The following is a 26130-nucleotide window of genomic DNA, read 5'->3' as shown; positions in this document are numbered from 1 at the left end:
CAAACCTCACACAGACACAAACACAATCACATCACCCACATAAAACCAGTTTTCCACACACACACACGCGCGCGCACACACACACACACACATACACACACAACATCCAGTTCTCAAACATACCACACACAGACCATCCATCTTCAAACATACCACCCACACCCTACATAGCTTTCCACACAGAAACCATCGATCTAATCCCCAGCCAAGTAACAAGCTATCCACTCACTCAAATGTCAACCGGTACTGCGGTAAATTGTAGCCTTTGTAAAGCGCTGGGGTAGCGCTAACACTCGCCAATTTAGCCAAATGCTAAAACTTACTTAAATTGGTTAAAGAAAAAGGGCTTGATTTGACTTGTTTTAGTCAAATTATAACCATTTTGATAACAAATTGACAAAAAAGTGGTGATTTGGCTAAGCGACAAAAATTGCTAGCGCTACCCCAGAAAGGTGTTTTTCTGTGTGTGGATAGTGAAATCTGAAAAGCACATGTAGCTCTTCAGATAATTTAAAGCCAAAACTCTTTCACTTTCAACTCTGCAAACATACGGGAACTGAGAGTATGGGAGGTATTGATTATTTGTGCTGCTATGGCCCTGCCTTCCTGTAATAGTATGGTGAATGCGTGTATTAACATGTAACTTGACATTTAAACAGAGATGCAGACTTACATAAAATACTATGAAAGTTTGTTTATTTGACATGAACATGGTTATAGCCAAGAAAAGTGTAGCAATGGAATATTGTTTCCCAGTCAATTGATTGGAGATTGCGATTTAGCAGTAAATCAAGTTGCTTGCATAATTTATTGTTTGCATGGATACCGATTGTCAAGCACATGGATATTTTATTTTTATATATAATGTTTGTTTTGCCTTAATCTGCTGAAGGAGTTTGCAAGTAAACACTTTCGGTTTTGGTGCTTGCAACCAAATTCAGGACAGGTTCAATCGAAGAAAATACATTGCAGTGTTGCTGTTGACTATAACAACAAACGTTATGGGATATATGCGTTTTTTCTACTCATAAAATCAATAAGTGCCTGGATTGACCTTGTTATGTAGTCCCACAAAAATCATAATCATAGGTGGCAAAACAAAGATTGAATACTTGCATGTTGTCGGTAATGAATAAAATGCACACATGCACACACGCACGCACTTTTTCCACAGATCTGTCTGCTTTATGTAATGCATAATATCAGGTCGAACTCTTAAATAAAGAATAATAAAAAAGTGTTTTTTTTTCTTACAAACGGTGAATTGTTTTGATGAATGACGTTAACAACATACCGGGGTACTTTTACGTCATTTAATAAAATGTCTTTAAGATTTATTACTTTTTAAACGCGCTTTCCTTAACATATTATTTTTGGGTGTAATAGGAACCCCTTGTCATAGTGAGTTTGCACAATAACAATATTATATCCGGAAAAAGTAGACATTCGTATATAATTAAAATAAAACATTCATTTTAATACTAATCTTCCTGTATCATTAAGTTAAACAACGTCCGAGTATTGAACAGATCCGTTTTCTGTGATTCAGGGAGCCATTATTATTATTATTACAATGTACATTTTTTCTTTGTTAGGCAGACGATCGAAAATCCAATCGCAACACCGCGTTGCACAATGTTGGTCGAGATTTAACCTCTGTTCGAACGCTAGGGAGTTCCATACCTGTTTAAGTTTCGAAACATAATCATTTTTCATTTGATGCGCAAGTCTAAAAGTAGTTTGTAAGACTAAAAATATGCTTCAAGACGTGAATCTCATTTTCCCGTTGTTATTGACTGCCCTGGCAGTAACATGCGGCCTAAGAGAAGGAGCACAAGTTACTCTAAGTAACAATGGTTACGAGGGACTCCTGATTGCTATTTCGGACTCAGTTCCAGCAAGTCCGGAGCTGATCCCGAGGATCCAGGTCAGTACTTACATATGTAGATACGCAGAATACCTCCTGAAAGGCACTTTAATTAGCCTGCTCAGAAATTAAGGAGATTACGTATAGGGGTGGATTTAAGGGGGTGTCAAAGGGGTCCTGCCCCCCCCCCATTCGAATTCTGAAAAAATTCACACCAATGGTCTCTTCTTGAAATTGGATTTTTTTCCAAACTGATTCATAGTTCTAAACCGCATCAAATGGCACCGTTAGCCCTCCAAAATACCAAAGTTTTTGACGGACCCCGAACTCCTCGCCAAGGTTGTGTTGGTGGGGGGGGGGGGGGGGGGTGTGATAATTAACAGAGACAAAAGAGAGAGAGAGAGTACTTGCTATTTTTTACCATTGTCATTTGATTGGAAGTTACACTGTCCAAAGAAGCCAAATCCTATTGAAGTATTCCCTGTTAGGTGATTAAATGACGTTCCATCAGTGGATGAATATCCCACTATCATATTTGTAGCTCCGTATGATAAAGAAAGCATTCCAACACGGCGTTACACTGCAATTAAAAGTAGCTGATCGAAATTTGGGATAGGCTTTTTAAACCCTATCATAAATACCCCTGCCAATATGTATTTTGTCCTGTTAAATTATTATTTTCCTTGCAAATGTGGGTCACCCAGCTTATATCAAATCAGACCGAATATAATTGAAATATTTGATGAAAAGATAGAGTTATTAACTGTAGCTGTTTAATTGAGAAAACGTCAAGCAGGTAATTATGTTCTCATCTTTCATAAAAGCTAACGGCTCTGTGTCACCTGGCAGTGGCGAATTTAGAAGGGGGGGTTAGGGGGTCCTGCCCCCCCCCCCTTCGATTTCTGGAAAAAACACACACACCAGTGGTCCCCTCTGGGAATTATAATTTTGACTAGCTGAATCATAGCTCTAAACCGTACCAAATGGCACCATTCGCCATTTAAAATACCATTTTTGGGGTCCTTAATCGGGCCCCGAACCCCATGCCAAGGGGGGGGGGGGTCGGCTTTGAATCCGCACCCCCCCCCCCTTTCAAATAGTCCTGGATCCGCCTCTGTCTGGTTTATGGATTGCTGGATTGGAATATTTCATCTTAACCATAATAAACTATTATCTTTTTCGCAAGATGTTGTTGCGTAGTGTCAAGCAGATCGAGGTATCGCAATAGAAATGCAACTTATTATTTGCATTCCCTCCTGCTGACGAAGAATAAAATAGAAATGAAAGCACGAATGTACATGCTCAATAACCTGAATTGATTTGAAATATCTTTTCAGGCTCTGCAATCGCATACATTCCATTATTTCTTTTACTTAGCTATTTGATTACGAGACTGACGGCAAAAAGAAAAATGCGGAAAAAAATCGATCAGCCTACTATTAAAGACAATATACCAGCCGTTGATTTATTAAAGAATTTGTAGAATCTAACAGAACATGTGTTGTACGGTATATATATATATATATATATGGCCTTGGTTTAAAAAAAAAGATGTTGGATGTTTAAGGTTAAGGTAGAAGCAAATCAATTACAATTATTTTCTTAATATCTTTAGATTTGCAACCTATTGAATTATTCTAACTTCCCTCAGCAATACTTCGAAGAAATGTCTGCCCTGCTTTTTGCTGCAACGAAACGACGTGCCTATCTTCGAGATATTATCATTCTCGTCCCGAAATCATGGCCGGAAAATTCCACCTATGGACAAGCAGGAATTGAAGCCTTTGATAAAGCCAATGTCATCATAGACAAGCCCAGTGGTTTAGAGGGTAACAACCCATACGTCAAACAAAAGGGAGAATGTGGACAGCCGGGGACGTTTATGCACTTGACTCCCGCATTCGTACTAGACGATGCCGTTGCAAGGCAATACGGCAGCTCTCCAGGTAAGTTGTTGAAAAAATGCTCCTATGTAATCCAGGATTATCTTTTTCAAGCAAGAACCATTCATTTGTTTAGATAGAGCTCTCTGAAGTTTTCTTATTATTAAGTCATAATAAGAAACAGTCAAAACCTTAAAGGGGCCAACTGTTTCGCTTTTATCACACTTAATTCTTGCAGTACACACATTCGATATTTTACAAGCCATGTAAAGAGAAAAAGTGCCACATTTTAGCACTATGCTCTATTAGGTTCACTTATGTCACGGCCTGTATGATTTTCTTCAACATTTTCCTTCCATATTTCAGCTAAGACAGTCCTCCATGAGTGGGGACATTTGCGCTGGGGTTTGTTTGACGAGTATCCGGTGGACGAAAACGATGCTCACTTTTACCACGATTCCATATCTGGGGAGATAGAAAGCGTGCGCTGTTCCCGTGGAGTGATGGGAAGGGGGTATAAGATAGTTAACGACAACATTATATGGAGTTGTTCCTTGGATAAAAACACCAGCCTGCCAGAGAGAAATTGCAGGTTCGCCCCTTCTGTCTCTGCCAATGAAGGGACTGCCTCTCTCATGTCCTACCATTTCGTGAATTCGGTAAGCGATATCTGAGACAACAGTATTATCTCCATTAGGAATTTGTTTAACGGGAAAGCATAATTTGAAAATAAATCAAATGTCACTCTTTTGTTATGCAATGTCAAGACAGTGTTCAAGAAGTGAAAATGCCATACTCTTAAAGTACCATTGATCATGAAATATATATTTTTTGTTATCAGGCATGAGATGTAACATGCCATTTTAATATTTTAATAGAAGCTTTTTCTGAGGTTATGATTAAACAGTATTAAAAACAGTGGAGTAAGGAAGTCTATTATTGCAGGTTATCGAGTTCTGTGACAATGATGAACAAGCACATGCACTTGACCTACATAACGACCAGGCCCCTAACAGGCAGAATAGACTCTGTGGTGGCAGGAGTGCCTGGGAAGTCATGAGAGAGCACGAAGATTTTAGGAACAGTAGGGTTCACGTTTCATAATTAATTCTCAGAAAAAACATGGTGAACATCATGTACATAAAAAAAACATTATTCACTGAACTTTGACAGAAGAATATTGAAATCTTCGAAATATTCCATATATCAGATACATCAAATATTATAATGCCCCCGTTCGAGTTGCCCCATTTATCTCCTCTTGACTATATTTTTCTTAAACAATGCGATAAGAAATGCATGTATCTTTATTTCAAACTCTCTTCTAAATTACCATAACGATATAGATGATATAATTCGAAACCGACTTTCGTTAATTGAAAATTCAGCAGCAGGCAAATATTTAAAGGAAAGAAATTCAAGTTGCTTCCGTTTTATTTTTTAAAACACATAAAATGACAAACTGAAAATCATGCACAGTTATGAGATATTCACAAAAAGCAAATTCTTCCATTGTTCTAGATAATAATCCTCCTGTACAAGGTTATATAGATACAACTCCTACTTTCAAAGTGGTTCAACAGCAACTCAAGAGATATGTACTGGTTCTCGACGTATCCGGAAGTATGGCGTCGGTGAGTGACATTTTTATATTGACATACTTTAGTGTAATTTGTATTCATAAAGGAAATATTCATACTCCTAGATACCTGATAAGGATTGATCAATTCAATTTGTTATATGTATCCAGTTTTTGGTGGAAAATTACATCTCACACTGCAAAGAAACTTTTTTCGCGGCCAAGATTTTCTTAACAATTGTCCTATCATTGGTATATTCCTCTTAGCAATTCCCTTAACAGAACAATGAAGACTAAAGTTATGCCTTTGTTACTTGATTCATCATGTTGATGCTATTTTTGGTGTTGCTGACGATAGTTATGTTATTCAGCAGTGTTCCTTGTGTGGTATACGTCAAACATCAGGCACTAAGAGTATGTTTGCTTCATTTTCAAATATTCAGTGACGGACACCGACCTTTTTGCCATTTTAGAACAACAAATTAGTTAACTTGAAAAAAGCTTGTGTTGGATTCCTGCAGACCACCGTTGATGAAGGCAGTCAAGTAGGCATAGTAACATTTAATTCTGTAGCCGCCACGTTGAAGAGACTGACGACGGTGAACTCGGAAGCGGTGAGGAATCAGCTGACAACTCTTGTATATGGTCTTGTTGCCAATGGAGGCACTTGTATTGGCTGTGGTCTTCACAGAGGCATTCAGGTATGCTGATCCATAAAGATGAGATCGTGAGATCGACGTAAAACTTCTCATAACACGGCATCACGTCGTTAATCAGTAACGGAAATCGATATCTTAGGTCTGTCTGTGAGCATTTTCAACATTTCAACAATTGCGTCTATAGGTCTATTTTTAGTTTATACAATCTGGAATATTTTACCATTATGTGGGGATAATTGGTTGCAACTATTAATGTTTCTCATAGGAAATTACATCCAGTATTTTCATCACATTTTAGTATGTTAAGATTAAAATATAAAAGTAAAAACATGTTCTTAATAGTATATATATTAAATGCAGTGAAACAATATATCTAATCCGCAGTCGCCCTGAATAAAGTTCCATAATGTAATGGTACCATCGATATTTGTTCTGTAGAGCATAGAATAATACCTATAAAAACTTACCGATATATTGATATCATAACAGCGGTTACTGGTATTTCAGTGTAAGTGATTGTACTTTAGTCTTTCTCATTCCAGCAAGCAATAAATAGTATTCTCTATTTACTAGTTGCTAGAGAAAAATAACAATGTGGCGGCTGGTGGTATTTTGATTGTCGTAAGTGATGGCAAGGAAAATACTGGGTCCTCTCCAAACGTGGCGACAATGAAACCAATTCTATTAGAGAAGAAAGTGATAGTTGATGCTTTACTGTTTACGGATTTGGCTGAAGACCAGCTGATTTCTTTAGCTAAAGACACCGGTGGCCTGTCTTTCTTTGACACGGGGAATACTCTGTCAACAGCCCTCACAGACGCCTTGTCAAAAGCCGTCACACAGAGGACCAGCGGACTTAGGAAAAATCTAGTTCAGGTTAATGTTCACTTGGCTGATGAAGAGCAATTTAACTACTTGAAACTCCCCCATTCGTGGTGACAACCTTAAATAACATAGTTAAAGCTTATTTTTCTACTTTGCCGTTTGTGTCTGGTGTTTAGTAAATGTTTTGTATAGGTCGAGGTAAGCCAAATATTGTTGGCCCCTTCATAATACTTGTTACCATGGTAACGTGTCATTATTTACCCTGTAGGTATTGCAGAGAAGCTAACCTTCTTTTAAAGCAAATGTGCTAATTCTACATATTATTCATATACCCAGGTATTGTCAGATACCATAACAGTTTCCAGCAGAAACGCTTTTCAAGGCTCCGTATATGTTGACAGTACTGTTGGAAACAACACACGGTTTACGTTCACATGGAGCACTGGTTTGATCAGTGTGACATTGAGAGCACCTGACAATGTGACCATAACGCCCACTGCGCAGGACTACGGGTCTGGAGTACTGAGTCTTAATATAGAGGGCACGGCAAAGGTATGGCTTCATATTGAGTTGAAAAGGAACTTTTCTAAATGTTTTGCCGTTTCTTATATTGGTATCAAAAGGAAGGCTCGTTACCAAAAAATAAAAAGGAAAAAAAACAGACGGGGATAAGTATAGGTATCATAGCTTTCTATGCAGGGTACAATATTTATTTCAATTAATAAAAATCGGTTGTTTATAGATTTCAAAATAGTAATTATAAGTTCAAAAGGTGGGTTTTAATTGATAGATAGTGCCGGGTATCTTGAAAAAATTATATCTACATGTAGAGCTTAGAACATAATTCAATGATAAAGTCGTTTATTCCCTTCTAGCTTTGGCTTTAAGTCGGAACAATTAAAACTCAACTCCTGCATACTGCCGCTGTAAGCTCTTTGCAACCCAGCTACACATTGACTTTACCAACTACAAGTGGTTTCCAGAATAGATAAATGTATATGATGATGCAAATACATTCGATTATATTTAGTGTTCTTAAACAGGTCGGGAAATGGCTCTATACTGTCACCAGCTCGGGTTCCGAAAACGCAGCAGTCCAGGTCCAGGTGTCTTCACGTCCCTCTTCAGACGCTGCACCCATTGTACTGAGTGCCAGTGTGAGCAGTGATACCGTAGATATTGCAGGTAAAGGTGACACGTACTGTTTTACATGTATACTTATTATGCAAGATAGTGTATTTCCTAAACCAAGGTTGAAATAGTGTACGACGTAAAATGGAATATAAAGTATACATGAAGGAAACGTGAAACAAGTACCGCATCAACTACTCATTGTTTTTGTTTTAATAAGTTTTAATGCAGAGACTCTCTCTCTCTCTCTGTGTGTGTGTGTGTGTGTATGTGTGTGCATGTGTGTGTGTGTGCGCGTAAGGCGACCTTATGTTTGGCTGCCAGTAACATATTTCAAATTCATTTTTTTAATTTAAGCATACGAATGGAAACGCTGTCATTTTGGTAGGTTTGCATTATATAGTAACCATTTCAGATCCGAGTATGTCCCGCATTGCCATATACGGAGAGGTTAGTCAAGGCTACACACCGGTAGTTGGCGCCACTGTGGTGGCTTATGTTGACACAAGTACTGGGAATACCCACACATTACAACTGCTTGATAACGGTGCAGGTGAATAGACACTTATTAGTGTTCAAATTGCTGTTTCAAAAAGTGTCTTTTTTTGCCTTCTACGTTTCAGTTAAAATAACTCTCACATAACTATTGTTTTACCTTCTTTCTTTATTTTTTTAATGAATTTATGGTATATAAATTCATTAAAATTGGCAAGCGTTGCAGCATTTATAAATTTCAAATACTCTGCTTCACTTTTATGAAGTGTATTCTATGAGGCATAGAAACAGAAACTTAGAATATGGCATTCTTTGCCGAGCAACCTCCATATTTTCAAATATATACATTTTCATATTTTTAAATGTTAGGTATTACAGTGTATTCTGCAAATTTCACTGTTTAAGATGAAACTGTTTATTGAATAATTTCCTTTGCTCAAGATATTTGGCCTGTTTTATGATGTAAGAAAATAAGTTATTTTTTCCCACAAAGGTGCGGATAACGCAAAGAACGACGGGATCTATACAGCGTACTTTCTTAACTTTGGAGGCAACGTGAAACATTCAGTGCAAGTTGCAGTAAAAGGGGAAGAAGGTGCTTCGGTTAAATCCGCTGGCAGTGAGTATTAAACATTGCTTGTACTTACCAGCAGTCTTTCTCAAGGAGGATGGTTAAGTGTATCCAATACAACTTGAACTATAGCGACCATGAGTCCAATTTCATTACACAGTTCCTGATAGCGACAAATTTAGCGTCTCGCACTGTTGGTTGTTGGTCTATTTTTAAATATCGAATCACGTTGAATCCTTGTTGAGTGCATTAAACCAAAAATGTATGCTTAATGTAAATTGACAACGCATATCAGAACTTTCCTATTTTTGATTTTTTTTTACAGCAAACCGATTGAGTTATTCTAAATGACCAATTGGATTCCGCCTGATCCGCTTCCCAGCAAACACATAACGTTTAATAACCATAAAGTAACTATAACGTTTATCGGTTATATAAACGTTATGGGAACATTGAAATAACGTTCTGTGTTTGCTGGGCTATAACCATCCGCTTGTAACCACTAAGAGTACATGTACAATTTTAATAGCTTCATCAAACGGCATAAAGAGCAATATCACCTTCAAGCCTGTAGAACCATTCGAGCGTTCCGACAGCGGAGGTTTATTCACCGTGAGGAATCTCCCAGCTTCGACTCCTGGTTCAGAACCACCTGACCTCTATCCTCCTGGCAGAATCTACGACCTGGCGCTGGTAGCAGTTAACACTGAGGACAAAACTGTTACATTGTCCTGGACAGCTACTGGTGATGATCTGGACCAAGGAAATGGTAAGTGGGGTATTATTACTCTTTGACAATAGTGTGCATTAGTAGTCCGTTTCAAAATCGCTATAATTTGAATACTATTTTAGAGGCCCCTGACACCACAGGGTAGAATATTATTCGTTTCGGACAAGATAATTGGGATTTACATCAGTATTTTTAAAGCAACAGAAAAAATAGAATTACCGGACCTGCACCCAAAATATTTGCATTTCATGACATCAGAGTAATGTAGAAAAAATAGGAAAATATATCTGTATTTGACGTTACCTTGATTGTACACGTATTCTAAGATGAGATACTGTATCATCTTATAAAAATGTTTGACATTTAATTGTATTAATCAGATAGAATGAGTACCCGTAATTTCTTTGTATCGGGTGTCACTTGAAAAACTTCAAGCGAACACTAAAGGAGATATTCGAACAGCAGCTGCATTCTTCCAATTGATATTTTCACACGCTGCTTTCTTTTCTTTCAGCATCGAGTTACATCATTCGCTACAGCTCGTCAATCTCAAAACTCCGACTAAACTTCAATAACACCAATAAACTCCTTGAAAGGGATCTTGTCCAGGGGAAACTCGATTCTCCCTTACCAGCCGGCGAAACAGAAACTTTCGTCATCCGATTCAACCAAGCAAATGATTTGAATATCATGTATTTCATAGCACTATTGGCCACGGACGATAAAAATCAGACAGGAGAAAGGTCAAACATCGTGTCTGTTTCTTTTATCTACAGCAACCCATTTCCTTCCCCTAATATAGCAACAAGTACAGAGGCAACCACTGAAAGAATCACAATAAGAACTGAACTCAAAACACCTGCAGTGGCTACAACAACTAGTCTTATGACTGAAATGATGACTGAAAAAAGCGCGACGGAAGCATTGGCCCCGGAGAGCACTTTGATTGGTCTTATTGGTTATATCGTAGCTGGTGTTGCTGTTTTGGTCAGTTTGATATTAAGCTGTATAATTGTTGCGCTAGGATTACATATTCGTAAGAAGAGCCGGTCACATGGGTAAGTTATCCAGCGACAAGACATTTTAACTTGGAAGCAATCAAAGTAGCAAAATATATGACATTACACATGTTTATAACTTGTATTTTATTTTTCATATTTAAATGTCTTTGAAACGAAGATGGCCTTTATGACATATATGTGTGTGTGTGCGTGTGTGTGTGTGTGTGTGTGTGTGTGTGTGTGTGTGTGTTACTATCAAAATTACGTGTACCTAATTATATAAGTATTTAATTTCAAGGTACTTATTAGTACATGAATTGATGGTATTTTGCAAATAAGTATTTTCATTCAAGTATATTTTGATGTAATGTTTTATAGGGAAAATCAAGCAAAATGGAGAGATAATCACGGATTTAACGACACGGGTGTCTGACCAATTGGAATGAAAGCATGCTTGTATTCAGGTAGAATAAGGAAGCCAGATGTCCCAAATCTGACTCTTGTAATTATATAAGTACATCTGTACTGTGTTCTTTGATTATGTCTGTCCAGTTAGCAGCATTAAGATGTTATATTAATCCAATCATCCGCCTCTGTTTGTGACAGTAATCCAGTTAGCGGCTTCTAATGATATTTCTCCCATTAGTCGACTCTAGTGGTGAAGTCCATTCATTAGACTACTACACTTTTTACTACGCTGCCTCACATCTACACTGACTAAAGCTGGCCGGCAATTTGATAGCGTCTTTTTTTTTAACTCGGACATAATATGTCAAAGCGTTTAATGGCGATGGACGTTATCTGTGACCTATGGCTTGAATGCACCCATACTGCTGATTCGTGTTTAAGATAGACGTTGGAAACGACTCTTCCCTCCCAGTGTACAACAAGAAGGAAGGAAACGAAGAATATCGATTGTTCGAGATTTTGCCAAACAAGGCCGCTTTAAAAGTTATTATAGACTATAACCAAGTGTGTTAATTGTTAGCTGAAATGGGATTTATACTTGCAAAGTGTTTAATGCGTCAATCAACAATATTACTGAATACTTTAGCAGCATGATTATCATTACAGTTTCTATGTTTTTAAATGTCAAGACAAATCTTGATTGGAACTTCTTTGTTAATGGTCTTTTAACAGGCTGGTGTTCTTTTCTGGATCAGATTTGTATGTGAATTTTTCAACTTTATGTTAGAATGTATAAGCTATGCATCTTAAAGGGATGTGAACATTCAAAATGCACTATTACAATGCAGGGCTTACAATATATGCCTCTTGATAAAAACAGCGTTACAGGTTATATATAGACAGGATATCTTCATGATCGTGAGTAATAATGAGATTATAAAAATAATATACGCCCAAAATTTTATTAATATCTATGAAGCATACCAGGATACATTCAACAGGAAAACATCACCAGCCTGCGAAAAAAAAAAGCGATCTAAAAGAATCGTACGTATTTAGTTTCTGTATATATACATGCCGTTATTGCATAAAAAAACCTTGTAGTTTGCTTTAAATGTTACTAAAAAGTGTGTGTATACTCTACAGGTAATATTGGTGTGCTACTTCCTCAAGTTACAAATGTGTATGCCTATATACAGGTATATAACCAGTTTTGTCTATATACAAGTACTGCCCTGTTGTCATATAGAAATTTCATGTTATGTTCTGTTATGTTATGCGTGTGTGTGTGATAGTAAATATATCAGTTAAGAGCTTGTATTGCTTTTTCTGCAAGTTGCTTTTGTCTAAAATGTAAAATTAGTCAACAGAAAAAGTCAATAAGTTAAATTCTCGCTCTGGGTACACTGAAGTTATTGTGTTTTGTAGTTGAGCTCGCATAAAGAAAATAAGCCATTATTGCAGTGCTAATATTTCGAAATAAAGCTTTTCAAACAACTCGTTTTGAATGACTTCGCTATTACCTGTTATGTCAGAATAATACGCAAGGCTAGTGCATTGAAATCATACGCGATTTAAATAAACACAATCTCTGTTGACTGCGTTTTTTTAAGCTTAAAGTGCCCTTTGTTGTTTTATTTGGCTTTACACTTTATGTTAACTGCTGTAGTTATAAAGTTGGCGAACTTTTCATGCAAGCTTTCTAATGCACGCGTGGGACTCCAAGTTGAACACGACGTGCCGAGGCCTCGTCATGAATTGACGCGTTTCACTGTCGCCATTTGCCAAGAGAAGACTTTCCAGATGAGTGGAAGTGATGGAAGCCTCTCGCTGTCACTTAACCCATTTGGTCCTGTTACTGTCTTTTACGGCATTAGCAAGGGGTCAAAGGCTGCGCGCAAATGTTACTTTGATTGACAACGGCTACGAAGGACTTCTCATTGCAATCGGGCCAGACGTTCCTGAAAATCCTAAACTCATTCCAAGAATCAAAGTAAGTATACAGGAATGTTGTGACGTTGTAAAGGTTGAACGTTTATATATCTATACCCACCCGAACCCTAAACCTACATGATTTTATGTATTGAGTTATTAGTCATGGAACCCAGTTTTCTTGGATAAGGAAAATGTATTTGTATGCCTAATGTCTTTTTTAATATTATTTGGAAAAAAAAAGGAAGACAAGGCCATTGTGAGGACATGGATGTACTTCCGTGTTGACGCTTATTTGTTCACGTGCTGATTCGCATTTGTGAATTGCAATAACACTGACATCACCACCAGGATTATACAAATGCTTGTGTGCGTACGTGTGTGTATGTGCGCACGCGTGTGTGTGTGTGTGTGTGTGTGTGTGTGTGTGTGTGAGAGAGAGAGAGAGAGAGAGATAACGCCTGCTTTCTTTGTATTGATTTGTCTTGACATCATCAAACCACGGAGTAAGTTTTCTTAAAAATAACATTACAGATTGTATTTAGATTAAGTTATGCAGTCATCCTCTACGTGCTTTTAGAATGTGGCATGGGCGAAGAAAAAAGGCAGCGGGCTTCGAAAACAGTGTATTTATGTTACAGGGGCTTTTAACCCATTATATGGCTTTCTGTAGTTACCCAATGTTTACCCCATTACACTTCCTGGTCTGTCACAAAGCGTTCATTTATTAAATTGACCCCAATGTAAAATTGCAGGTCAGGTGCTGGCATTGTTTGCGGTCGCTATCACAACACAAATTACCCAATTTATTCGTTTTGATTTTAAACCTCCGTTGTGATATTGCTTAAAATTATTCTGTAAGCACATAAAAGTTTTTTCAGCAAGGCTGAGAGTTTTATTTGTTCAAGGTACTATTGTGTGAAGCCATTCATAGGTTGCAAAAGAAAGCTTTAAACCTTGCGCTCCTTGTCAAAAGAAACATTTAAATGCTTGCCCTGCATTTTGTTTTGTGCAACAATGCAGTTGACTCAGTCTGCATTATTTATCCTTCCAAACTATACATCAGCAACATAAGGCTCACGGGGAATTGTTAAACATCCCAGTCGCTTTATATGCTACCTTAAATTCAATTATACTTCATGCCATTTTGTGCCAATCATTGAGGGAAATGACACTGCTTATGGCAACATTTATAACAATTATGGTAATATTTTAGTGTTTTTTTATAATAGCAAAATATTGTTTCCTTGTTTTGAGAAATATGTAGGCCTGTAGTTAAAACTTTTTGTCAGTCACCCTTTTCTTCAAGTGTTGTAATTTTAACTTTCGGTAAATTGATCTGATTTTAAATCTGCCAAACCTTGTTTTTATTTTTCTTTTATGAAAAAATAAGAGTAAAGCACAAGTTGGTTTGTTTTTTTCGGAAAAAGACCCCCCTTTGAAATTGCTAGCTACGGGTCTGCAATATATCTCATACTTGCACTTCGCCTATCGTTTCTTTCACTTGCTCATTTAATACAAATTCAGAAAATGTGACACAGGATCGAATGAAATCAAGAATTCGCTTCAAAGTACAAGGTAAAGCGGTATGGTTTATTTGAAAAAGACAATATATATATATGACTGAAGCGATTTTAATTATTATTTTAGGAAAATACATTTTTTTTTTTTTTTTTTGTTAATTTTGTAGGAGTACTTTGTGGAAATGTCACAGTTATTATTTGCCGCTACAAAACGTCGAGCCTATCTCCGGGATATCACGATTCTCGTTCCCAAAACATGGACGGAAAACCCAGCTTACAGACAGGCAGGACTTGAAGCCTTTGAAAAGGCCAATATTATCATAGACAAGTCTAATGGTGTACAAGGTGACAACCCATACGTCAAACAGAAGGGAGAATGTGGACAGCCGGGGACGTTTATGCACTTGACTCCCAAATTCGTCCTAGACGACACCGTGGCAGCGGCATATGGCACGCCTCCTGGTAAGTCCATTCATGTAACTATTGTAAAATATGAGAACGGTTCTAATTATCAAGACAATAAATACCCAAATATCACAGAATTGAAACCTGTACGAATTCTAATAATACTACTATATGACACGACATCGTGGCAGCAACATATGGCACGCCTCCTGATAAGACCGTTTATAATAAGTGTAAAATATAAAAAAAGGTCTAAACGCGTGTGAAATCTGCTCCGAGTGTTGCGACATATCACAATTTTATTGTCTAGAAAAAAAAAACGTAAATATGACAGAACTGAAATCTGTACGAATTCTAATAATACTAGTTTATGAAAAAATTCGATATTGCCATAAGAGTTCTGACGGAGGGGGGGGGGAGGTATCTGGCAAGTTTAAAACATAGACAAAAGTATATTTGCTCAATGTACCTTGTATCTTCAACACTTTCTCTCATATTCAGCGAAGACAGTCCTCCATGAGTGGGGACATTTGCGCTGGGGTTTGTTTGACGAGTACCCGGTGGACGAAAACGATGCTCACTTCTACCACGATTCCATAACTGGAAGGATAGAAGGTGTGCGCTGTTCCCGGGGAGTGACGGGCAAGGAATATAAGAGAGTTAACGACTATGTCGCGTGGAATTGCAACCCGGATGAAGAAACCAACCTCCCAGAAAGTGCTTGCAGGTTCGCCCCTGATGTATACAACAACGAAGGAGCCACCTCTATCATGTCACATCATTATGTGACATCTGTAAGTGTAGGGGGATGCTGCTTTTAAACCTTCCCTGCGGAAATTTTTCTCATTTAACCTCCACATATGGTTCTTAATCTATTCTAAAACACTTGGTGTGTTTTTTTTACAGTTCTAATGTGGTTCTGTAATGAATGTGACTGTTCGATAACTGTTTTGGGGAAGTATTTCAGACTGTCCTGGAACAGATGTGGAACATTTTTATCAAAAGAGAGATCATTATGTTCTAGGACAGATTAAGAACCTTAAGTGAGGGTTAAATGAGACAAATTTTGGCAGGGGAAATGGAATAACGATAAAAATATCATGCAACTGAAAATGGTCAAAAGGCATAAGATTTAAAGGTTTAAAATTGGCACAGATTATGTATATAAAACTTATTTTTCTTTGAATGAAAAAAAATTATTGTATTATATTTCGGAAGAAAAAGGGGTACAGTGAAGATATGTTACGTATTCATAAATATTGTTTGAAAGAAAATCATCTTTTAGTTAAAAAATCGCTGAGATATGTCATAATAAGTGATAAAGTATCTATAGTACTATCTACTATTTTTGTGATGTTTCTACACCCACCCAGTGCTGTAAATATATTGAGATACACAATTATCACTGCAGGTTATCGGGTTCTGTGACAATAATAAGACAGATAAATTTGACCTACATAACGACCAGGCACCTAACAGGCAGAATAGACTCTGTGGCGGCAGGAGTGCCTGGGAAGTCATGAGGGAGCACGACGATTTTAAGAACAGTAAGGTTCAGTCGTAATAATGACAATCCACTAGAATATCATTTATGATCTTGTGGTTGGAATGAATGTTAGTTACCTCCGCCAAGGAGGTTATGTTTGAACCCCTCTTTGTTTGTTTGTCTGTCTGTCATCAACATAACTGGCGGAGGTTATGTTTGAACCCCTCTTTGTTTGTTTGTCTGTCTGTCATCAACATAACTCAAAAAGTTATGGGCTGATTTTGATGAAGTTTTCAGGAACTGTCAGAAGTGGGCCATGGAACGGATGATTACTTTTTGTTGGTGATCCGGATCAATCATCAATCAATAATCAGTAATCAAAAATATCAAAAAATTAGGGGTGAAACGCGCCCCGCTCGAAAATGCAGTAGTATCGAAGTAGCAAAGAAGCATTAACGCAGTAGTGATGTGGAGCATATTTGCAGTAGAAATGCAGTATAGCCTACTGCAATTCTACTCCCAAAAGTACATAGGTGTGTACAGTGAGAAGCATTAATGCAGTAGATTAGCAGCATGATAACGGCATTGGATGGAGACTTTGCTGCCTTAATTGGCGGAGGTCTGCGCTCTCTGAGAGCTTTTCTAGTTCAATATTATTCATTTCTGTAATGCAAAGAGAAAGTAGATTTTGCTTTAAAAAGAACTACAGGTATACTAGTACGTTGGCCCGGTAATTGCATAAAACATTTAAAACATTAATAATATCCAGTTCACCTGAAAAATGATGATTTACTCATAAAGCAGAATATAAATATAGTGCTATTTATATTTCATTAATTTAGATAATAATCCTCCCGTACAAGGTAATATAGATACATCTCCTACCTTCAAATTGGTTCAAGAGCAACCCAAGAGATATGTTTTGGTTCTCGACGTATCTGGAAGTATGACAGGTGTAAGTGTACTATATATTTTGGACTGTGTAATTTGATTCAGGTCAATATAGCACACACACAAACACAGACACACAAAATGTATTCATTAACTTTACATTTATGACCTCGTTAAATTCATTTATCAACACTCAATCAATGTATTTGCTAGTTACATGTATATGCTGACAATCTTCTCTGTTTTCCAATTAATAGCCTCGATGCATGCTGCAAAAGTTCGAATTTAGGTGTGACGTCACACTCGCTGAAAATACTTTGACCTCGACGGGAAGGACACTGCAAAAACATATAAATAGATAAAAAAAGTAGATAAACAAATTGGTAAATAAATAAATAATGAAATACTGTCTGAAGAAAGATTTAACTATTACAGATGTTAGAGTTAACTGGATTTCACTCAATATTTTAGAGTAGGCTGGAGAACCTGAAAAAGGCGTGTGCAGAGTTTCTACTCAACACTGTTGACGAAGATAGCCAAGTTGGCATCGTTCAATTTAGCCTCACGGCTGCCATAATACAACACTTAGAAACGCTGAGTTCCAATTCAGTGAGAGAACACATGGTCTCTGTCGTTAATGGACTAGCCGCCGGGGGAAGGACATGCATTGGCTGCGGTCTCCGAAAAGGGATTGAGGTACGTCGATACCTTTTCTAGTTGTGTTAATGCATATTTAAATTGTTATACCAAATATTGTTCAGGGATATAAAAACAATCAATGTATAATTGCGAATACACCATACCTTATAAGACCGCTGTGATATTGTCATATAGTTATAATCACTTTTAACCCTACGATTGTCTATACTCGTTCACCTGTACCAGTGAAGTTGTGTGCTCACTTTCGCTGTTATAACCATTTTGAATTTCTCATTTACGTTGAGTACAAGACACCAGTATTGATATTTAAATCGTGTGTTAATATACACGTGTGTGTGCGTGTGTGCGAGTTTTGTTTTCCCTGTTCGGCCTTACCTACTGATAATTGCTTACTTGTATTCAACCAGGTGTTAGAATACAACAACATGGCGGCAGCTGGTGGCATTTTGGTCGTTGTTAGTGATGGAGGGGAAAATGAGTACCCAAACATTACGAATGTTAAACCAGACCTGTTACGGAAGGGGGTCTTAGTAGATACCTTACTTTTTACGGCTTCAGCTGATGAACAACTGATATCGTTAGCTAAAGACACTGGTGGCATGTCGTTCTTTGAATCAGGAGATTCTCAGTCTACTTCTTTGACAGACGCATTTTCGAAGACTGTTACTCAAAGAAACAGTGCCCAGAAAGAAGTTCTAGCCCAGGTAAATCGTTGGTCTTGTAGTGCATGTGTCATAAATAATAGATAATGATAACTAAAGACTTGCAACACATTGGATTGAATTTGTACATGAAAGGAATTTTACAATGGATGCCTTGTCATTATTGGCCAAGATAGAGACTGGGTGTTGACACTTCCTGTGGACGAAACAGCACGGCTGCCGTAGGAGGCGCCAAAAGCTAACAAACGAACAATACATTTTATCAATATATTGGAAAATCTAAGCTTTTATTTTTATTGAATAACCACAGAATAGAGGCGGGTTCTCACAAGTCTCAGGCCATTCTGTAATGGGTCTGATAGCTCTAAATATGCTCCCAAATTGTCTTATTGACTTGCGTAGCACTTCATCGGAAAATGTATATTTTAATTTCAGATATTGTCAGAATCGTTTACAGTCCCCGATGGAGGTAGCTCTTTTGAAGGTTCCATATATATTGACAGTACTATTGGAAACAACACACGGTTTTTATTCACATGGAGCACTGGTTCGATCACTGTGACATTGAGAGCACCTGACAATGTGACCATAACGCAGAACAGTGCTTCTGGAGTTCTGAGTATTGATATTAACGGCACTGCAAAGGTAGGGTATATGGTGACAATTAAGTTCCAGTTTTGATACAATTATACAAATCGTTGTTTATTTTCGATTCATATAGAAAGAAATTCAGAGACGGCGACTGGAAGATAAACTCCTATTAGTATTGTAAAGATGGGGTGATTTTAAGTTAAAGGGATGACAAGTCTTTATTTCGGCTGGAGAAGTGCCATTTAAAGGATTTCCTGGAGTAAACGTGAATTTCCCCATGCTCTCAAATGGTTGATTAATTCGTTTCTACATTCCATGTCATTTAAGCGATCATTAAGTTGGGTATAGCCACCTAAAAAGGTTCAACTGGTCCGATCGCGAGCGTAGCTTTCAAAATAATTGCACCCACCGCCGTTTTGGTGGTAAAATGGAGTTTAGTATATCATTATGTGTTATTTACAATGTATTTATTGTGGAATTTAAAATCTTATTTTACGAATTGCAAGAAGAGTGTTTCCAAGCAAAGGAAAGTAAAACGAGGGCACCTGTTCAAGTACCAGTCTTTGTTTATATACTTTTCCAACCGAAAGCGAAACATCACAATAAATTACATGTACTTCTGTAAAAGACGTGTACGTTTCTCACCAAAATGAATTTTATTTAACAGGTAGGAAAATGGTTATATACTGTCACCAATTCGGATTCCGGAAATACAGTCCAGGTCCAGGTCTCTTCACGCCCCTCTTCAGACGCCGCACCCATTGTACTGAGTGCCAGTGTGAGCAGTGATACCGTAGATATTGCAGGTAAAGTTGATATTTAGCTTTCCAAACTAAGTACTGCACCTAGTTGAGGTAACACAAACACGCACGTCCTCAGACAGGTCAGCACAGAACTAAGCTTCAGGGGATATCACTGTTCGTATTGGCCTAAAATGGATTTTCCTCGGGAAACGGCAATTTCCCCATGCTTACTTATAGTAAATGAATCCATTCCGACATTCAAATGTGTTCCTTTTTATGTTTGATTTTTAAGTGTGAGCTTTACCATTCAGGAATTGTTATAATTGATGAGGCATAACAACAGAAGACTTAAGCCCTAAATTCTGCCAAGCAACCTTTTACCAATTCCAGCGCATATCCTTCATTCTATTGTGACATTTAGAATGTTCGTTTCAGATACCAGTTTGTCCCGCATTGTCATATACGGAGAGGTTACTCAGGGCTACACACCGGTAGTTGGCGCCACTGTGGTGGCTTATGTTGACGCAAGTAATGGGAAAACCCACACACTACAACTGCTTGATAACGGGGCAGGTGAATATACGTCTTTGATTTGTCAGCTTGAATAATGCTTCCATGATCACCATAACACTTTATAAAATCTAATACTATGTTTCTAATTGGTATTTCATGCTTTTGAAATAAAGGAACAGTGTATACGTAGTTAAATGCATTGTTCGAAAAAGCTAGTTTATAATTTTACGAAAATCCAAAATTGATATAAACGACAATAAATTTTTAAAATTAGGATTGAAACCTTGCTTAGCTTAACACATACTTTTAGGCAATAATTAGAAATATAAATCTTACATGTACTTTTTTTTTTTTTTTTTTTTTTACAAAGGCGCGGATAATACCAAGAACGACGGCATCTACTCGGCATATTTCCTGAAATTTAAAGGCAACGTGACACATTCTGTGCGAGTTGTAGTAAAAGGGGAAGACGGCGTCTCAGTTAAGACTGTGGCTGGTGGACAAAAAGCATCACCCATCATCACCAACACAAGTAAGCTATAAACTTTTTTTTTTGCATATTAAACTTGTTTAATAAACACACGTGCTAATGTCAATATTTTTATAAATTGTCAGTCACCAAAGTTAACTTCGTAGACCGATTTTGATATAACATGCAGATACACTGCCATGAATTGTAAATAGACAGGATAGGGACAGCAAGCAGCATGACAATGTAATATATTGTATATCGCTTGTGTACTTCTAATCCAATAGTTGTCATTTGTGCATATCTAGATTTATATACGTTAAATGTTGAATCATTGTGCAATTTTAAAAAATACTTTCTACCAATTTGTGCCTTAACAAACGTTTTTGGCAAAAGTATTGATATCTTTAAGCTGCAGCAAACGCCACGAAGCTTGAAGTTGCGTACACACCAATAGAACCATTCGAGCGTTCCGACAGCGGAGGTCTATTCACCGTTAAGAATCTCCCAACTTCGACGAATGATACAGAACCACCTGACCTATACCCTCCTGGCAGAATATACGACCTGGTGCTGGCAGCAGTTAACACTGATAATAAAACTGTGACACTGTCCTGGACAGCCACTGGTGATGATCTGGACCAAGGAAATGGTAGGTATAGGAAGTTGTTTGTGTCATGTCCTTTAACGGCACATTCGATAGACATGTTAACGAGGCCTACGTGTTTTCTCTCATTGCTATGCACAGTTACGTGTGTTATGTTCGACACAAAATCCTGTAGTGTTGAATTTGTCTTTTGACGAAAAAATGAACAAAGTACTAATGTATTTACTTGCAATTCAAAACGATTACCTCAAAGGCCGATAACGTTATAGGCGCAGCAAAGGAAAAGCACGTTTCTTTATATAAGTGTATAAATGCATAAAAATATCTGATACAGTATTTATAGATACTTTTAGAGGACACTGATAATGCTTGTCTTATTACAAAATACTTTTCTCCGTCAAAAAGGATAGATGATTCTACAATCTAGTGTCGAGTTGCATTATATGAATAGTATACAAAGCTAAACGTTAAACGGGAACATTAGCGGCTTGTTCCATATAGATGATTCTAATTCATTTACATCCTTTCAGCATCGAGTTACATTATTCGCTACAGCACATCAGTTTCACAACTCCGACTTAACTTCAATAACACCTATAAACTCCTTGACGAGGATCTAATCCAGGGAAAACTTGATTCACCCTTGCCAGCGGGTGCAAAAGAAACTTTTCTCGTCCAATTCAACCAAACAGTCAAAGCAAATATCACGTATTCCATTGCGCTATTGGCACTAGATGACAAAAATCAGACAGGACAAGTGTCGAATATCGTCTCGGTATCTTTTGTCTACAGCTATCCATTACCCCCAGCAGCGCCAGTAACAAGCACGGAAGCAACCACTGAAGCAATAACCACAACAACTGTGTTTACTACCCAAGAAAGTACTACAAATGAACCAACGACCCATGGAAGAACAACTGAGCCAACTACTCAAGAGATCACAACAACTGAGCCAACGACTCTAGAGATCACAACAACTGAGCCAACTACTCTAGAGATCACAACAACTGTACTAACGACTCAGGAGAGCACAACTACTGAGCCAACGACTCAAAAGAGTACAATAACTGAGCCAACGACTCTAGGGATCACAACTACTGAGCCAACAACTCAGGAGAGCACAACAACTGAGCCAACGACTCAAAAGATCACAACTACTGAGCAAACGACTCAAGAAATAACAACTACTGAGCCAACGACTCAAGAAATAACAACCACTGAGCCAACGACTCAGGAGGCCACAACAACTGAACCAACGACTCAAGATATCACGACAACTGAGCCAACGGATCAGGAGATCACAACAACTGTACTAACGACTCAGGAGAGCACAACTACTGAGCCAGCGACTCAGGAGAGCACAAAAACTGAGCCAACGACTCAGGAGAGCACAAAAACTGAGCCAACGACTCAAGATATCCCAACTACTGAGCCAACGACTCAGAAGAGTACAACTACTGAGCCAACGACTCAGGAAAGTACAACTAATGAACCAACGACTCAGGAGATCCTAACTACTGAGCCATGGACTCAGGAGGCCACAACTACTGAGCCATCGACTCAGCAGATCACGACAACTGAGTCAACGGCTCGGATCACAACTGAACCAACAATTCAAGAGCCAATTACTCAAGAAAGTACGTTGTATATCACGACAACTGGCGCATCATCAACACATACGGACAGTTCTAGAGTCACTTCCTTTCAACAAATCGCCATTGGTACTGGTTCGGCGGCGGTGGCCTTGGTGCTTATTGTGTTGATAGCAGTTGCAATAGCCTGGCCTGACAAAACGAAACCCAAAGATCGCCACTCCCCTGATCCTCGTCATGATGGAGTTAAAGATGGCCACAACATTCACGGACATACAGGTTCCCATCCGGTTAATCCTTACGAATTCCGAAATTACTGGCAACTCCCACACGAGGACAAAATATCACGCCCCTATGTTCACCAAGCGAAGCAAGACAAAGTTAAGTCAGACTACAGGTCTGCCTTTGCCTCTTACACTCCATCAAAAAGAACGGGATATTCCTTTCCGGATGCCCCAATGAGAATTGTGTCGCATGACTATACGCCAAGTCAATTTAAGGCGGATGTCAAGCAAACTGAAGTGCCTCGCCAGCGTGGCTATTACAACTTCAGAAACGATCCTGAGTGGTCGAACCAAAAAGTATCAACAGTGGACAAAGAGCATACATACGTCAACATTTCAGTTGGTCAAATATTTCCTACATATTCAGCACCCATGAATGCTACAGAACATGGTACGCCTGGTGTAAGACGTGTTAGTTCTGGAAAATATAACAGATATATCCCAGTGGAACAGGCTGAAATTGCGTCAGAATCGAAGCCTTATTGGAAGACTAACTCCCAAGATGGATGGAACAGGAACCCCCAACACCCAGAACGGAGAAAGGATACACAGCAGCGATACCGTTACCAAAGAGAATCTGACCCGTCTTCTGGTATTGGTGATTACGCCAATCTACTAAACTACCGCATGGACTCGCAAGATGCTTGGTTGTCGCCATATTTCCCTGAGCAAAACGACAGCTCTAGACCAATAACCACCAACTATGACTCTCAACAGTCAGCTTTCTATCCATCAGCAAACCGCTATTCGAAAGAGACAAATTCATCAAGCGATTTGGAGAGACCACCTCGGACGTTATCAATGCACAAACAATATCAGTTGATGGATGATGCCAACTGGCGGAAAAGTAGTATGTCGCCCAGAAACTTTTCGACCGTTTATCCCGACTTCGATGAGGCTCCACTTTACAGAAGAGGGACACAGGGTTCATATGGTGAATCAAACCGTTCAGTGCAGAAGAAACCGCACCTCAATGCAGATACGGCGATGAAACCAAGTTACGAAGAAAATCTGTATACTACCAATAGTCTAAACCCTACGAACCTGCAACCTTCCCCTCATAACGACTCTTCATTCCTTAACATAGTGGAACCGCAGCACAGTGCTTTCAGTAACCAGAATTATCAACCGATGATATATACCGATAGCTACAGAAAGAAGCGTAACGACCATAGCTTTCTTGCCATGGGTGACAGACATACCGAGCCGTCATCATGGGGGCAATCCACTGAAAACAGGCCCCAACCTGTTAGTCGGAGGCTAAGCTCGAATCGGTATAATTCGCGTGCCAATAACTATGACAGGTACCAGTACGACCCAATCCCAGAAGAGGAAACGAGCTCTCAGAACCCATTTAACACTGATGATTGGGTCGTACCGTATAAACCAGACGTCGGTAACCAAAGTTCTGTGTCGCAAGAGTTAAATGCACCAAGTTACCAATCCAGAGATGCAGGTTACAGGTCACCTCTTTCTTCAACTTCCAACAATTATCAAGAAGCGCCTTTACTCGGCCAATACCATACCACATTGATCCATCCGCACGAGGATTATTATCTTCACCCGAACTCGCCCACTGCAGGGGTGATATCGGACGTGGAATACGAGACCCGAAGTTATCCGAATCGTACCGACAATAACTACCGTTACAATCCATCGTACGAGACAGACCACCTGACCAAGGACAGGCCACAATCGTATTATGATGACACAAGAACGGATACTGGATACACGCCAGGCGTGTCCCAATATGGAAACAGAGGCTCACAAGACTGGAGGGGGTTTAGAGAACTGCAGGCTTCTACTAGTACTCGAAATAACACTCCACCAGTCGTTGATCGGACAACAAAACCAAGCATGGAGATTCCGCAAGTGGCCCTCAAGATGCCCCTAGCACACCTGACTGGAAGGAACTATCCATATATACCTGATAATGAATCGCCACGGTACACCATTTATAAGTAATCTTTATTTTACGAGCCCCTCAAAAGGTCTGTTTAACATCGAGTTCGAGTAGGCATACTGGACATGCCTAGTGGCTGAAGAAAAAAAAAAACGGATAAGAAGCTTCGATAACAAATAGCAAATAGAGCAGTCATATATATTATCTGGGGGTGATATAGTATTGGACAAAAAGCTGTATTAACAAATTTAACTTTGACGCAAAACCAGTGTGTTTTGCTTGTTTCTAGAGTCCATTTTATTTTTATATTACACTGTAGTTCAAGTAGTGGATAAAAAACGCTTTGCAAATAAGTACGTGGGATGTGACCATTATGTATTTGAAGAGTTAGGATAATGATCACGTGATACTATTTAAATCATGAAAAATACAACGTGTGTGGTGTTCTGTTGTAGTAGTATTGTCATGTCACTATGCTGACTCGTGACTGTATATATGTAGAAAACAGAGGTGTTAACACAGTACATGCATTTGATTTCGAACCCATTTACTATTAGCACATATGTGTAACATGATTAAAATGGTTTAACTCAATCACTGATTTCATCGTGGACAATCACAGAAGTCATGGCATAGTTGGAATACGGCTTATCGATATTTTTACGAAATTGACAGCATGGAGAAGAAGAAAACCCAAATATTGCATACGCATACCACATT

At 38.5% G+C, this 26130-nt stretch overlaps 1 protein-coding gene across 2 annotated transcripts; it reads left to right on the top strand.

Annotated features, from left to right (window-relative positions):
* The first annotated feature begins 1662 nt into the window (after positions 1–1662).
* Positions 1663–26130, top strand: LOC106180088 (uncharacterized). 2 transcript variants are annotated; one of them, XM_087015381.1, is made up of 13 exons: positions 1663–1927; positions 3519–3813; positions 4117–4409; positions 4696–4834; positions 5272–5384; positions 5803–6030; positions 6562–6864; positions 7150–7365; positions 7857–7998; positions 20478–20615; positions 20926–21087; positions 21437–21676; positions 22162–26130. In XM_087015381.1, exons 1-13 carry the CDS (start codon positions 1757–1759, stop codon positions 25470–25472), a joined length of 5751 nt encoding a protein of 1916 aa, XP_086871507.1. In that variant the 5' UTR covers positions 1663–1756; the 3' UTR covers positions 25473–26130. The 2 variants fall into 2 exon arrangements, with proteins under 2 accessions (XP_086871507.1, XP_086871508.1); XM_087015382.1 differs by lacking the exons at positions 1663–1927; positions 3519–3813; positions 4117–4409; ... (4 more) ...; positions 7150–7365; positions 7857–7998 and adding exons at positions 12728–13142; positions 14772–15066; positions 15511–15803; ... (4 more) ...; positions 19144–19353; positions 19967–20105.

The sequence above is a fragment of the Lingula anatina genome, chromosome 6 (genome assembly GCF_051362555.1).
Source record: "Lingula anatina isolate TDL-2025a chromosome 6, LinAna3.0, whole genome shotgun sequence".
NCBI classification, from domain to species: domain Eukaryota; kingdom Metazoa; phylum Brachiopoda; class Lingulata; order Lingulida; family Lingulidae; genus Lingula; species Lingula anatina.
The sequence above is the reverse complement of the archived record's forward strand: the minus strand, read 5'-3'. Positions and strand labels throughout refer to the sequence as shown.